General features: G+C 46.3%; 1 protein-coding gene across 1 annotated transcript in view; it reads left to right on the top strand.

Moving 5' to 3' along the window:
• Window positions 1-15,000, top strand: part of ptpn4b (protein tyrosine phosphatase non-receptor type 4b) — a 62,769-nt gene that overhangs the window by 21,234 nt on the left and 26,535 nt on the right. Inside the window, exons 7-14 of the mRNA XM_042081631.1 lie at window positions 190-242; window positions 2,425-2,545; window positions 3,163-3,250; window positions 3,925-4,013; window positions 5,839-5,902; window positions 8,305-8,477; window positions 11,107-11,175; window positions 14,697-14,831. Coding sequence (XP_041937565.1) covers window positions 190-242; window positions 2,425-2,545; window positions 3,163-3,250; window positions 3,925-4,013; window positions 5,839-5,902; window positions 8,305-8,477; window positions 11,107-11,175; window positions 14,697-14,831 — 792 coding nt within the window. The remainder of the gene's footprint in view (window positions 1-189; window positions 243-2,424; window positions 2,546-3,162; window positions 3,251-3,924; window positions 4,014-5,838; window positions 5,903-8,304; window positions 8,478-11,106; window positions 11,176-14,696; window positions 14,832-15,000) is intronic.

Below are 15,000 nucleotides of genomic sequence, written 5' to 3'. Positions count from 1 at the left end.
GAAAATTGCAATCGGTGCATCTCTACTAGAAACAAATCAAAACAGTCTAATCAGTGAAATCTATTTTTGTCTTCAACGAATGCTTGTTTTTAATGCAGCCAGTAATCTGATTGTATATATGTGTGCATCTTGCCTTTTATTTCTCTCTCTCATTCATTCATTCTCTCTCTCCCTCCCTCCATCCATCAGGTTGCCCTGTCCTCACAATACTGCCGCTCTTCTGGCCTCTTATGCTGTTCAGTGTAAGTATATACACACACACACACACACACACACACACACACACACACACCCCTACACACACACACACAGACAGTCTACACGCACTGCTGTTCAGTGTAAGTACACACACACACACACACACACACGTATACACGCACTGCTGGCCGTGACGAAGAAGCATGAGTTGATATGTGTGTTGACCTCGGTGGTGAGATCTTCACTCCCCCGCATGCTCCAGCAGCTCAATCACATCTTTCTCCACTTTTCAGGAGCACCGTGTGTTACGAGGAAATAACAGTCCTTGACATGTTTACATAACGCACACATTGATTGAGTGTAACGTTTTAATGCCCTCAACTAGAGTTCAAGGCCCACATGAATAAGTAATGGACACAGAAAGAATTTCTGTGTGTGTGTGTCCCTAATCTTTTAGTTATCTGTGAATATGTGTGTGTGTGTGTGTGTGTGTGTGTTAGTCTTTTGTATGCAGATTGACCCCGATTCTTGTGTTCATGGGGGAAGGGGAGAATCAGCATTATGTCTGTGTTTTTTTACAAAAATGCTTTGTGGTTGGTACACCCCCTTCTGCACTCTGTGTGTGTGTGTGTGTGTGATGTGGTCACGGGGGAGCAGACACAAGTGGTAGTGTGAGTGACACGTTTGCGAGGGTGTGAAATGCTCTATAACGCACACACACAGGAGTAATATTTCTGCCAACACACACACACACACACACATATCTGTCTTCCTGATGTTTCCTCTCAGAACATGTGCTTTTCCTCCACTCCTTCCTTTTTGGTCCCCTGTTGTTTCCGTATGTACTGTGGGCAGTGTGAGTCACTCTGAGTAATATTCATGAGTATGCTTCCTCATGTCTCTGCTGCCTGTGCCTTAACTCTGATGAGCTGCTGTGAAGGCCAAGATGGAAGCTAATAGCTGCTGTTATCAGTGGCAGGGAAAATACTGGGAATGTTCAAGATGGAGGCTGGTAGCTAATGTTATCAGTGGCAGGGAAAATACTGGGAATGTTCAAGATGGAAGCTAGTAGCTGATTCAAGAGCACCATGTTGTGTGTTTTCCACACCAGGAAAATCATCACTGGCCAGTGCCCATGGACTTAGTATTGTGTGTTTGCACTGTCTTTGTCCAAGCGCATTGGGTTGCACTATGCATAAAAAATGGGCTATATAAATAAAGGGCTTATTTACTTACTAACTAATATATTCATACTTAGAGAGGGTATCATTACAGATAAACAACAGACTTTGAATATTGTGTCCCCCATGATTGATTCAACTGCGCTGGTGACTGAATGATGCCATTCCGTTGTGGGCACTGCAAATTACATTAGCGGGGGCGTAGAAAAGCGGCAACTACGAGATGAGCCCATAGACTGTAGAACACGATGGATGAGTTCTACACACATAGACTGTAGAACGCGATGGATGAGTTCTACACACATCGGTGGATGAGCCTCGGGTTTGATGAATAGAATGTAAAAAGGGAGGGTCCAACGTGCGGTTTCTAAAGACGGGCGTTTGTCAATGCAACACAAGAAGCGTCAATCTCTCGCACACACACACACACACACACACACACACACACACACACACACACACACACACTGTTGTGTTTAAGGCGGTCAGTAATACTGGCGGGTTTGAAACAGTGGCTAAGAGCTTGTGTTTATTAATTGATTCTGTAAAGTGGGCCATTACTGCATATGAATGGCTCATCACACCCTTAACCAGCAACTGCACACACACACACACACACACACACACACTTACATACACGCACACACACTTACATACACACACACACACTTACACACACACACACACTTACACACACAGACGTGGGAGGAAGAGCTCCTCAGATGGCAGATCAGGCAGCTTTGCTCATTCCACTTTAAAAACTGATAAGATGAAACAGAAGGGAGAGGGGCAAAGAGCAAACGGCAAGCTGTGTGTGTGTGTGTGTGTGTTGCCCAACTCAATGCTATGGAGATTTATGTCCAATGAGCCAGTCTGCTTATTCGAGATGAGTCATTATGGCCAAAAGATTCATTGTGCCACACGCACAATAATCACTGTCTGCATATCACAGACACACACACACACACACACACACACACACCCTTTCACTCCATCTCTCTCCATTTCTCTCAGTCTCACACACTCTGTTGTGTTTGCCTTGCAGCCGAGCTGGGAGATTATAGCCACTCCGAGCACTTGCCTGGCTACCTCTCGGAATATAACTTCATCCCCAACCCACCGCAGGATTTTGAGAAGGAGATCGCTAAGCTGCACCAGCAGCACAAGTAAGCGAAACACACACACACACACACACTCTTTCCCACAGATGTTGTTTCTGAAACGCCCCACATTGTGTACCTGCTGCTGGATATTTTGTGTGTGTGTGTGTGTGTGTGTTAGCCGTCCATGTGTTGTGTGTAAATGAGCAGGTCTGTGAAACGAAAAGAAGGGACACAGCTGAAGACGCACGCACGCACACACACACTCAGGCCTCCTGCTCTGCCAGAACAAGGCGGCTCATTGTTTGCTGCTCAGTGGAAGTGAGCTGGTGCTCCTGTTTCTCCCGGCTGTGTGAATGGCCAGTCTCTCTCTCTCTCTCTCTCTCTCTCTCTCTCTCTCTCTCTCTCTCTCTCTCTCTCTCTCTCTCTCTCTCTCTCTCTCTCTCTCTCTCGCAGACAAAAGCACTCACACACATTCTCACTCGCTCACATACACACACACACAGCCTCTCTGTAGCTCATTCTGTGTGTCTAGTTGCTGTCTCTGTCTCTCTACTGAATGCTCTCACTTGCTTTTTGTCGTTCTCCTGCACCATTTCACCATTTCCAGCTGATTGACTGACCAACTCCTTCTCCCACTGTATCGCTATCTCTTACCCTCCCTCTCCCTCCCTCTCCTGTAGTGGACTATCTCCTGCAGAAGCAGAGTTTAATTATCTGAACACAGCGCGGACACTGGAGCTGTATGGGGTGGAATTGCACTATGCAAGGGTGAGTGTACGCACGCACACACACCCTGACACACACACACAAGCACGCACGCGCGCACACACCTACAGACCCTCAGAAATGCACTCAAAGCCACACACACACTCACACTGTGTCTCCTTTTCATACACACGCACATACACACTGGCATGCATGCGTGCTAACATGCACTTGACAGAAGCTATGCAGCTGGAACAGCATAGGACAAGTCTGGATGTGTATAACTGCTATGGAACGCGGGGAAATGACACTCTCTCTCTCTCACACACAGACACACACAGACACACGCACACTCACACATACACACACAGTTCTGCTCCTTAAGCTTTGTGTCCTCAGGCTACATCCTAAACTCACCTCACATATATGCCACACATCTCACACACACACCACCTGACAGCTTTAATAAAATGATAAGGAGCATTTACAGCCAGGAGTTCAGTGATATGATATGATATGATATGATATAGCACCGCTAGTGACCTAATCAATTCAGTTCAATAACTTTTAAAAGATAACATACAAATCCTGATCTATACCTCTCTCTCTCTCTCCTCTCTCTCTCTCTCTCTCTCTCTCTCTCTCTCTCTCTCTCTCTCTATCTGTTATCTCTCATTTTATCTCTCCCTCTCGTGCGCTCTCATTTAATCCTAATTTGTTTTTTCACCCTTCCTCAGGATCAAAGTAGCACTGAGATTTTAATTGGGGTGATGTCCGCTGGGATTGCCATTCACAAGAACAGGGTACGAATCAACTACTTTCCATGGTGAGTGCATCTCTGCCGCCAGCCACGCCACCACTCATCAATGTCACAACAAACACTTTCAAACGCTACTCTGATTCTACCACTGCCATTCAGGCTAACATAACATTCTGGGTAGAAAAATGAAGTGTGTGTGTCTGTGTGTGTGTGTGTCTGTGTGTGTGTGAGAATTAAATTATGTGTGAGGATATATATTAGTGACATACAGATGCTTGAACGTTGAATGAGGACATGTCATAATAAATGATAGTTGGATGGGTCAGCAGTGTTTTGAAAACTATTTTTTAGTATTTTATCGGACATTGTTGACCCCCTGCGAGTCTCAATGTGTGTGTGAAACCCAAAGTGATCCAATGTTGAAGGGGCAGAGTGAGGGCAGAACTAGAAGGGAAGGGCAGGAGAACTAGGAGGGGCAGGAGAAGTTTTAGAAAAGCCCTTTATGGGCGCCTGGGATGACTCGTCTGTGTGTGTGTTTGTGGAGAGTATTTTGAGAGGGAACCCTGAGCTTGCCAGACCCAAACCAGCACCAAAATTACTACACACACACACACACACACCAGTGAAGGCAGTTTTTGGGGGAAATGGCTTTTCCAGGCCTACTGCTTGATCCCATGCCCTTCACAAACAACCAGGCTCTAAACACACACACACACACACATATACAGCAGACGTGAAAGAGCTCCTCTCAGTACAGCATTGTGTCTCCTTTTTATCAGGAATTGCTTACTTCAGATTAAAAGATACCTTGAAAACACACATTCACATGAAAATTGCATGGCTTCTCTCTTTTCCTTCATGGCCAGCCTTTGCTACTGTAAAACCACACCAAAAAAGCAGACACATTGACTCACACACACACACACACACACACACACACACTTCAACACAGAAAGAGAGTTGCTCCTCTCCTTTGAACCAGAAAGTGGACAGAAGCCACTAGAGCATGGTCACAGACACACACACACACACACACAAACTATCTTTCTCAAATATACACACACTTGCGTACTGTCACACTATCCCTTAAGACACACACACATTCCCCCCACTCTCTCTCGCTCTCTTGCACACCCATTCACACACACTCTGTCTCTCTCTCTCTCTCTGGGTGTCGACATTTGGACAGCAGTGTAATGGTGGCGCTTTAATCCCAGTTAGATCAACTAGGGCCCCACCACAGCCCAGATGGGGAGTGCTGATGAAATATTGATTACCAGCACACACACACACACACACACTGAGGCCACTTCCCTCGCCAAGTGCCCAGGGATCTCTCAGCAGCCACTCATCTCCACCACACACACACACACACACACACACACACACAAAACTCTGACTCTCACACACACACACACACACACACACACACAGCATGCAGTCTCCATTCGGTTAAATTCACTGTCGGACAGTTTGTGTCAGAATTGATATTGCTGTAGAGGCAGTTATGATTTCTTAAATGTGTGTGTGTTGGTGTCGGGGGATCGAGCGGAGTGTATGGTTCCGATGTCCACAGGGGATTGGAGTGTGTTCCCACAAAACTAATAGCATGCTCAAAAAGGAATGTTACTCATGAACTGTGTCAGATTGTAATAGCAGCAAATCTATTTAGAGTATGTGTGTGTGTGTGTGTGTGTGTGTGTGTCTGAGTCACGCTTTGAGGAGATGTTCTGAAATGGGTCAGGAAAAGATGAGTGCCTCATTCACGACACACACACACACATTCTCACTCTCTCTCTCTTACTCCTGAAGGATGAATTTGCTTTGAAAATGGGGGCGAGCTGTGAAGCGTTGTGTAACCCATATTTTTCTCTCTCTCTCCCTTTTCTAGGTTGAAGATTGTAAAAATATCTTTTAAATGTAAACAGTTTTTTATTCAACTCCGAAGAGAGCCGGTAAGTACTCCTACCCCCCCCCCCCCCCCCCCCCCCATACACATGTGATGTGGTTCTCTGCAGGCAGAGCAGCGTCTTAAACCCAGCACTGTTATTAACCACTGCAACTCAATAATGAAGGAGGCTTGTTTCAAACATATATTGCATAGCATTGCTGTGTGTTGCCCGACTGTTGCACTGTATTCCAGGTGTTGGCATTGTATGTTCGTTTGTGGTGTTCATGTCCATATGTGTGTTGGGATCCCGGGTGGTGTTTTTGTGCAGCAGCAGCAGGGGCTACTCAAGGCAGTGTGCTTCTAGAATGTGTCCTCGCATTCCGTGTGGTGACATGTCAGAATTCCAGTGGCGCTAGCAATGTGCGCTAACACCCCTCGGCTCGCGCTCCCGCTTGTCGGAGCTCGCCCGATCTCTTAACCCCTCCTCCTCCTCCTGGTGTTCATCTGCAGAGACTGACTGTAATTACCCCCACAGACCCCCACCACACACACATGCGCGCGCACACACACGTACATACCCTTAAGCACCTTGTAGTGGGTATTAATCATGGAGTGCAGATAATGCACTTTGTGTGTGCTGCCCAGAGACTTGACTGAAACAAGAGATGTAAAGCGCCAGAGCCCCTCATCTTCTCTCATTATTCCTCTCTCTCTTGCTCTCGCTCTCTCTCTCTTGCTCTCTCTCTCTCTCGCTCTCTCCCCCTCCCTCCCCTTTCTCTCTATCTCTCTCTTTCCATCTCACTCTCCCACTATCTCTCAGTCTCTTTCTTTCTCTCTCTCTTTCTCCCCTTTCCTTACACACTCTTTACCCTCACTCTTCCTCCCTCTCTCTCTCACTCACACACAAACACTTTCCCTGCATTCCTCCCTCCTACTACTCTCTCACATACATACCGGTACATACATGCACACACACATACACACACACTTTCTTTCCTTGCATTCCTCCCTCCTACTACTCTCTCACATACATACCGGTACATACATACATGCGCACACACACACTTTCTTTCCTTGCATTCCTCTCTCCTACTTCTCTCTCTCTCTCTCTCTCTCTCTCTCTCTCTCTCTCTCTCTCACATATATACACACACACACAATTTCTCTCCCCCACTCTTTCCAACCAATGGTGCCAGTGTGGATAAACACTGCACTTCACAATGTTCAGCGACTGGGACTCTTTTTCTCCTCCTTCATTTCCCCCCCTCTCCTCCTCCTCCTCCTCCTCCTCCTCCTCTGAGCGGTTCTGCTAAAAGCAGGACACCATGGCGGGGGCCCCATCCATAATTCATCGCCAAATGGCACAGTTTGGTGTAATCACAGTCCTGCTGAGTGAGAGGAATTTGGAGAGCGGTGCTGTACGACTCCGTGGTGTGTGGAGGGTGGGGGAGGATGGAGGCGTTGGTGATGGGGGGGGGGGGGGGGGGGTGGAGAGAAAGAGTAGCACTAATGCTAACCGCTAAGCTGTAGTAACAACATGCTTTCTCCCAACACGTGTGCTGAACAGCAATATAGCATACAAAACAGTCTGTGAGTGTTTTGGGTGGGAAATACTAATAACTAAAAGGCCATCTCCTTTCTAATAGGCTTTTTTCTCATTGCACCAGCTTGGTGACAAACACAGTATTGTTTAGCTTCAGTCCTAGTCCATAGCTAATCACATCAAATCCAGTGCAAAGCTGAAACAACAAACAAATGACCATTATCCCAACACCTGTGTCCACATCTTTATGTCCCGGCATATGTCGTGTAATTGTATGCGTCTTCTTGGGGGTGGGGGTTAAATCTGGACACCTCACTGCAGTGTGTTCCCCTTTGTGTGTGTTCACAGCAGAAAAACACACAGTACACACAGGTCACCACCCTTTCAGCTGGGTGGTCAATTGTAGTGAATTGAGGTGAAATGAATTGAAATGATCTGTGTGTTTAATGGTGTGTGGTAATGAAAGTGCTTGCTTAATGATTTAAGAAAGGCATACTAAACTCCTCTCTCCTGTCCCCCCCTTTCTCCCTCTCTATCTCTGCCTCTCTCTGTCTATCACTCTCCCTACCTCCCTCCATCTCTTTCCTCTCTCTGTTTCTCTCCATTTCTCCCTCTCTTCCTTCCTCTCTCTCTGTCTCTCTCTCCCTCCCTTCTTCGCTCTGTCTATTTCTCTCTCTCTCCCTCCCTCTCATCTCTCTCTTGCTCCCTCTCGCTCGCTCTCTCCATCTCCCCCTCCATCTCTTTCCTCTCTCTGTTTCTCTCCATTTCTCCCTCTCTCCCTTCCTCTCTCTCTGTCTCTCTCCCTCCCTTCTTCGCTCTATCTATTTCTCTCTCTCCCTCCCTCTCCATCTCTCTCTTGCTCCCTCTTGCTCGCTCTCTCCATCTCCCGCCCTCCCTCCCTCCATCCCTCCGTCCCTCTGCAGAACGAGAGTAGAGAGACACTGCTGGGCTTCAACATGGTGAACTACCGCGCCTGTAAGAACCTGTGGAAGGCCTGTGTGGAGCACCACACCTTCTTCCGCCTGGACCAGCCCGTGCCCCCGCAGAAGAACTTCTTTGCACATTACTTCTCCCTGGGCTCCAAGTTCCGCTACTGGTGAGAGCGCCTCCCTGTGGTCTGGGGTGGACTACCTGCCCCACTCATTTTGGGTTGCACTAAAGCAATTCTCATTACCTTTAATGCACAATTGCTTGATTTGTTGATCAATATTATGATTGATTGCAGGAGAATATGTGAAGCATGACTATTTATTCACCCCTGTGTAGAATGTAGAGCCCCTGTGTTAAGTCCCTTAAGACCCTTAACCCTTCAGAAGGAGAGTTTTGAACATTCTAACTGAAGATTCTGTTCCGCAACAATGTAAGATTCTAAAATTCCATGTTCAATTCAATGAACCCAGATATTCTTTAAACGTTCAATTTCCGTCACAACGTTTCAACATTCCCGTTCAACATTCTTTTCATACGGATTAATTCTGTAAGTAAATAATGGAAAATAAGACGCTTGATTTGCAAGGAACATCAGTCCCTCTGATGCAGAGCTGAGCCCTGGAGGAAGTCCAGCTGGCCAGCTGTATCTGTAATATTATATTTGCATCGAGTGTGCTGTGTGTTGAGGCAGTGACTATGTTGGCAGGGGATTGGGGGCTGGGGGTCTTGTCTCCTCTTGATGGGTAAAGTATAAGAGTTTGAATAATTGGGGACTGTGGGGTGTGACCCTAGCCGGCCAGACTTTAGCCAATTAGCTGTAAGTCTGCTGAGGTCATCGTTGGTTGTGTAGCGTGTGCAGCTAAGGCAGTCGATGCTAAAACTGGGTTCCACAAAATGTGAATCCACACCCATTTCCCCCATCTTCATATGAGTATGCTAGCATAGTATTGAAATGAATGGGATCGCTTATAGGTCTGTTTCTTGCCTGTATGAGGAGTAGGGCAGGGACGGCAACAACTAGCCAAGGCTAATGCAATGGTACAGTTGATGGTGCGATTGATATTGCTGATTACATTAGCATTGGCTGTTCCTGATGCTGCTGCTGCTTATACTAGCGAATGCTAATGTTTTTGTTCACAATGCTAACGTTGCGGTTCATCGTACTGATGTGGCTGCCTGTTCCTGCTGCTGCTGCTTATACTAGCGAATGCTAATGTTTTTGTTTACAATGCTAACGTTGCTGTTCATCATACTGATGTGGCTGCCTGTACTAATGTAGCCTCTGCTAAAGCCAATGCTACTAATATTGCTATTGATATTACTGCTGATGGTGCTGCTGCTGTAGCTATGCTAATGCTGCTGCTGCTGTAGCTATGCTACTATTCTGCTGGCCCAGCCTCTGGAGCAGTGTGGGCTGGCTGGCAGCGTTGCATAACCAACCCATATGTTCAAGAAGCTGTTACACAACCACCATTTATCCCAAATACTCTTCTACCAACACACACACACACACACACACACACACACACACACACACACACACACACACACACACAGTCAGACTTGCCCATGCACTTGGCACTCTTTTTGCTGCATGATGCTCACTTATTCATTTGTATACTACTGAACTTTTAGTTTTAGGCACACTTGAGTGTACACACACACACACACACACACATACATACCGTATATACATACAGACACTAATTAGTTTCATCTTACGTTCACATATGCACACACACACATTTTTCTCATCTCCCATTGCACATTATTACATAATAAATATTCAGTGTGAGCCCATGTAAAGGGATCAGATGCCATTGCCAATGAATCATGCCTGTGTGCTCAGTGGGAAAACGCCTCTGTCAGCAGCGGCATGAGCGTGGGAGTTCTCCCATCATCCTTTGCTGCCCTGCGGGCCACTTCGCTCCCTTAAGCCCACGGCACTCCAGCTCGTCTAGATCTCCATCTTTGACACACACACAGACGGCACACACCCAGGCGCCAGCCTCCTCACAGCCCCGGGGTGCTTTCGCTTTGCGGCACAAGCGGTGGTAGGGTATTATTGGCCAGGGATCTGGGCTGGAAGTAGCCAGAAATGTTGTGGGTTCAGTTCCCGGCTGTCTTTGAGCAAAGGGGCAATTCCACGCAAAGCTGTCACGTCCATAACGCCAACTAAATGCCAAGGTAGTTGTATGATGCGAATGATTATGTGAACCGTTTTTCATGCAGGTTCTACAACCAAGAAGAGTGAATACTCAAATTTTAAGTAATCACCATTCACATCATACCATGGCATTGTGTTGGCGTTATGGACGTGACCGTTTTGCGTGGAATTGCCCCAAGGCAGTTCACTCCGACTTGCTCTGGGGAGACTGGCCCTTGTAATAATTGACGTATGTAAGTCACTTTTGATAAAGGCGTCAGCCAAGTGCTTGTAAAGAGCTAGCTCTCTGACTAGGAACATTCAGTGCTCAGACCCTGGTCTGAGGTTTTCCGTTTTTACCCACATTGAACTTTCTTTTTGTTAGTTTGTTTTTGTGAAACCATTGCAAATTGTTCAAAGTCATTTGCTTTGAACGTTTCGCCTCTGTTCACCAAATTTGAATGCTCATCAGATCTGGTGCTGATCCATGAGCTTTCAGTGTCGTTACTGCCAGCCGTGAGCATGCAGTGGATATGAGGTCATAATGAAATCATTATGACTTGGATGATTAAGGTGAAATAAACTTGAGTGTAAATGTGTGTGTGTGTGTGTGTGTGTGTGTGTGTGTGTGTGTGTGTGTGTGTTTCAGTGGGAGGACGGAGGCGCAGTCGGTGCAGTATGGAAAAGAGAAGGGCAACAAGAACCGTGTGTTTGCCAGGTAACCCATCCTCAACTCTTTATCAGTGTCCACACACACGCACACACATTCACAAGCCACGTTTACATGGACACTTCTATTCCGATTAGAAACGGAAAAACGGCTCAATCTGAATAAAAATTGTCATATAAACACCTCAATCGGAATGAAAGGTGCTGTAGTCCGTTCCTATTTCAAATGAACAGCCATGTTTACGGTCATTCATATTGACTGCTGTATCTTTTCAAGGAAAAGTAGGCAAAAACAGCTGTTTCTGTTGAAGATTCTAAAGCGATTGAGAGCACCTGATCGGAATAGAACGTACCCCATGTAAACAGACGCCACTCATTTTCCAATCGGAATAGTTTAATCGGAATAAAAAAACTGTGTAAACGTGGCTACAGACGAAATGTTATTGTTAACAGTTTAGATGAAATGATGAAAGGATGGCTTTCTTCTCAAAAGTGACATACTATGGTTCCAACACAACTTTTGCCTGCAAGTGGTCAAGTGAAAGCTCTCTGTTAACCATCACTTTCAATCCTATGTAATCCGTCTCCAGATGGATGTGTCTCTTGCTGAAAATCACTTGTAGTCCGTAGCAGTATTGAAAATGCAACTGCAAGGGTACATCAAGCATGTTCACCCACCTTGAGAAAGCAAACCTTCAGTGCAGATCAAAGTATGTGTGCCATTTATAACATTGATCATAAAATGCACTCAAAATAGTTCTCCACATCCTGGCTAAATCTGTGTTGGGTAACCTCACATACCTCTTACCTCACACACACACCTATTGGCGTGTGCCGTGAAACCATGATATGACCGTTCTCATGCCCCAGCGAGCCCAGCTGTGCTTGTCGTCTGGGTGGCGTTTTCAGGTGGCAGCGTTGCACGCTGTACTGCTGGGTGATGGAGTGTGGAGTTCATGTTCAGTTCAGAGCGACGCAGTCATCGTCGTTGTTGTTGTTGTGTAATTATTATGAGGAGTTCATGTTGGTGTCACCCTCACCCAGACTAGGCAGAGAGGAAATGGCACTGTGCTGTTTCTGCCCCAGCATTTCAACGACACACACACACACCCTGATGCCTTAGCTGCTGCCCTCAGAGGCACATCGGGGACATTTCAGAGAGGAGCGTGTGCACTTATGTCTGAGGGTAATACAGTGAGATGCTGCCAGCCAGCCCTGGATTACTGCTGTGTGTGCGTATACATGAAAGGATTAGACACACACACATATATACATAGGATTAGACACACACATATATACATACAGATATATATATATATATATATATATATATATATATATATATATATATATATATATACACACACACACTAGGTGTATGGGGAACATATGAGCAACTGTGTTTTTCAGATAAGTAGCTGATAATGGTTTGTCTAAAATGACAAAGGGATCCCACAGTCTAGTTGCTAGGTCTGTATGTGTGTGAGTGTCTACTATTGTGTATGTATGTGTATGTACATGTGCCTTGAACACACACACACTCATAGATAGATAGACACGCGCACACACACACACACACACACACACACACACACACACACACACACACACACACACACACACACACACACACACACACACATATATATATATATATATATATATATATATATATATATATATATATATATATATAGGCACACACCGAGTGTAAATGCCACTGTGGTCGGAAACCTTGAAGAGACGCCTAGTTTGTGCAGGAAGTAGACAGCACAGGGTGGCTTCAGCGTTGCGGGGTATCTCCGTCATCGCGCGCACACACACACACGCGCGCTCACACAGAGGTGGAGGCGCACACACATACACATGCTCAGTTTGTCCAAGAACAACAGAGATGCTGGAGGTATCGCCGCACCCAGAATGTGAACTTCATGCTGTCCACAGGTACACTATCTCTCTCGCTCACACACACACACACACACACACACACACAGACAGACAGACAAGATGGTTCTCCAATATGTCTGTTTCCGTTTTGTCCACATTTACGGTGACAGAAAAACGTGGCTGTTTTGAAACAGAAAGGATGATTTGTTGATGCAGGAAATGATGGCATGGAGGTGCATGTTGGCTTTCTTTGTTGTGACTGCTGAAGGGACTGTGTGTGTGTGTGTGTCAGTGATGGCCCCTCTGTGGTGGTGCATGCACAGACCGGGTACCCTGTGTGTGTGTGTGTGTGTGTGTGTGTGTGTCTGTGTGTGTCTGTGTCTCGGCTCAGTAATCTGATCAAATTGAGACGTTTTCTCATTGGTTTTTTGAGATAATCCTCCAAAGCTTTATTTGGATTTTTTTGCCTTCTTTCTAAAACGGGCAATTCTTCTGTGTCACACATAGAAAAATGCTTAAGGCTAAGCCTTCATACGTCACTTCATGTCTCACTCGTACACGCATACACACGACACACGAACACGCATGCACACACGCGCACACACACACACACACACACACACAAACACGCATGCACGCGCGCACACACACACACTTAACCTGACCTGAGAGTGCAGAATGTGCACGTGTCATCATTTCTTTAACAATTGTACTTGTACTTCTGCTTTAAATAGCAAACCTGTGGCAAAAGCTACACTGTCATTCACTCTTCTATTTATTTTAGCTCCCTCCCCTTTCTCTCTTTCATCTCCATCTCCCTCTCCATCTTTCTCTCTCTCTCTCTCCCTCTCTCTACCCCCCCCCTCTCTCCATTATTCAACATCACAACGCCTACTTTTGTTTTTCTTTATCCCCCTTCTCCCCCCCTTAACCTCAGTGGCTTTCAGTTGTGCTAGTTCACCACTGTGTGTGTGTGTGTGTGTGTGTGTGTGTGTGTGTGTGTGTGTGTGTGTGTGTGTCTCTGCCTTTGTGTGTGTATTGTCTGTCTGCACACGCTGGCAGGAGAACAGCTCTCTGAGAGGCACACCAGACTTTGCTTATTTGTTTATTTATTTATTTGTCTGCGGTATAGCTTGTGTTTATTTTGAAACGCAGAACTAAGTGACTGTGTGCGTGTGTGTGTTTTCAGCAGCACTGTATTTTTTTTCTTCTTAGTTTCTTTTTTATGAGCCCTTAATTTGAGCCGTCTTATTAATGATTTATGGAGTTCCTGCTCTACTTTAAGGTGTGTGTTGGACGGATGGGGGGGCATAGGGAACCCTTTGGCATCAGGACATTCTCATCATCAGGGTTGCACTGTTTTGTGTGTGTGTGTGTGTGTGTGGCAGGGGTAGGCATGCTTCAGACAGTGGTACAAGCGTCGTGGTTTGATTTGTTTTCAGCTCAGAAATGTCGCGACTATTTTTAAACAGTAGAGAAAGAGCAGGAGGTTAGCTCCAAAGCGAAGAGCTGCCTGAGTCTCTCTAACACACACACACACACACACACACACACCTCCCACCCACCCTGTACTGTGCCCAGATCTCCCACACCCATCTCAGCTTGGGTATCGACCAATCGTGTGTCAGCATGTTGTTGATTGACAGGTGTAGGCGTGCTGTGATTGGCTGTTCTTGTGTGCAGGTCTCCCAGCAAGCCCCTGGTGCGGAAGCTGATGAGCGGGATGGACTGGGAGACGGTGAGCCGGACGTCGCTCTCAGACGACCGCCTGGAGACGCAGAGTCTGCCCACGCGCTCACCGCCGGGCACCCCGAACCAGTGAGTCTGCACACACACACACACACACACACACACACACACACACACACACACACACACACACACACACACACACACACACACACACACACACACACAGATATACACAAGCACACACTTGTACACATATATATACAGACGCACAAAGACATGTTAAGCCATACACGTA

This window comes from Alosa sapidissima, chromosome 23 (assembly GCF_018492685.1).
Source record: "Alosa sapidissima isolate fAloSap1 chromosome 23, fAloSap1.pri, whole genome shotgun sequence".
Lineage (NCBI taxonomy): Eukaryota > Metazoa > Chordata > Actinopteri > Clupeiformes > Clupeidae > Alosa > Alosa sapidissima.
This window is presented reverse-complemented; position numbering and strand designations above follow the sequence as displayed.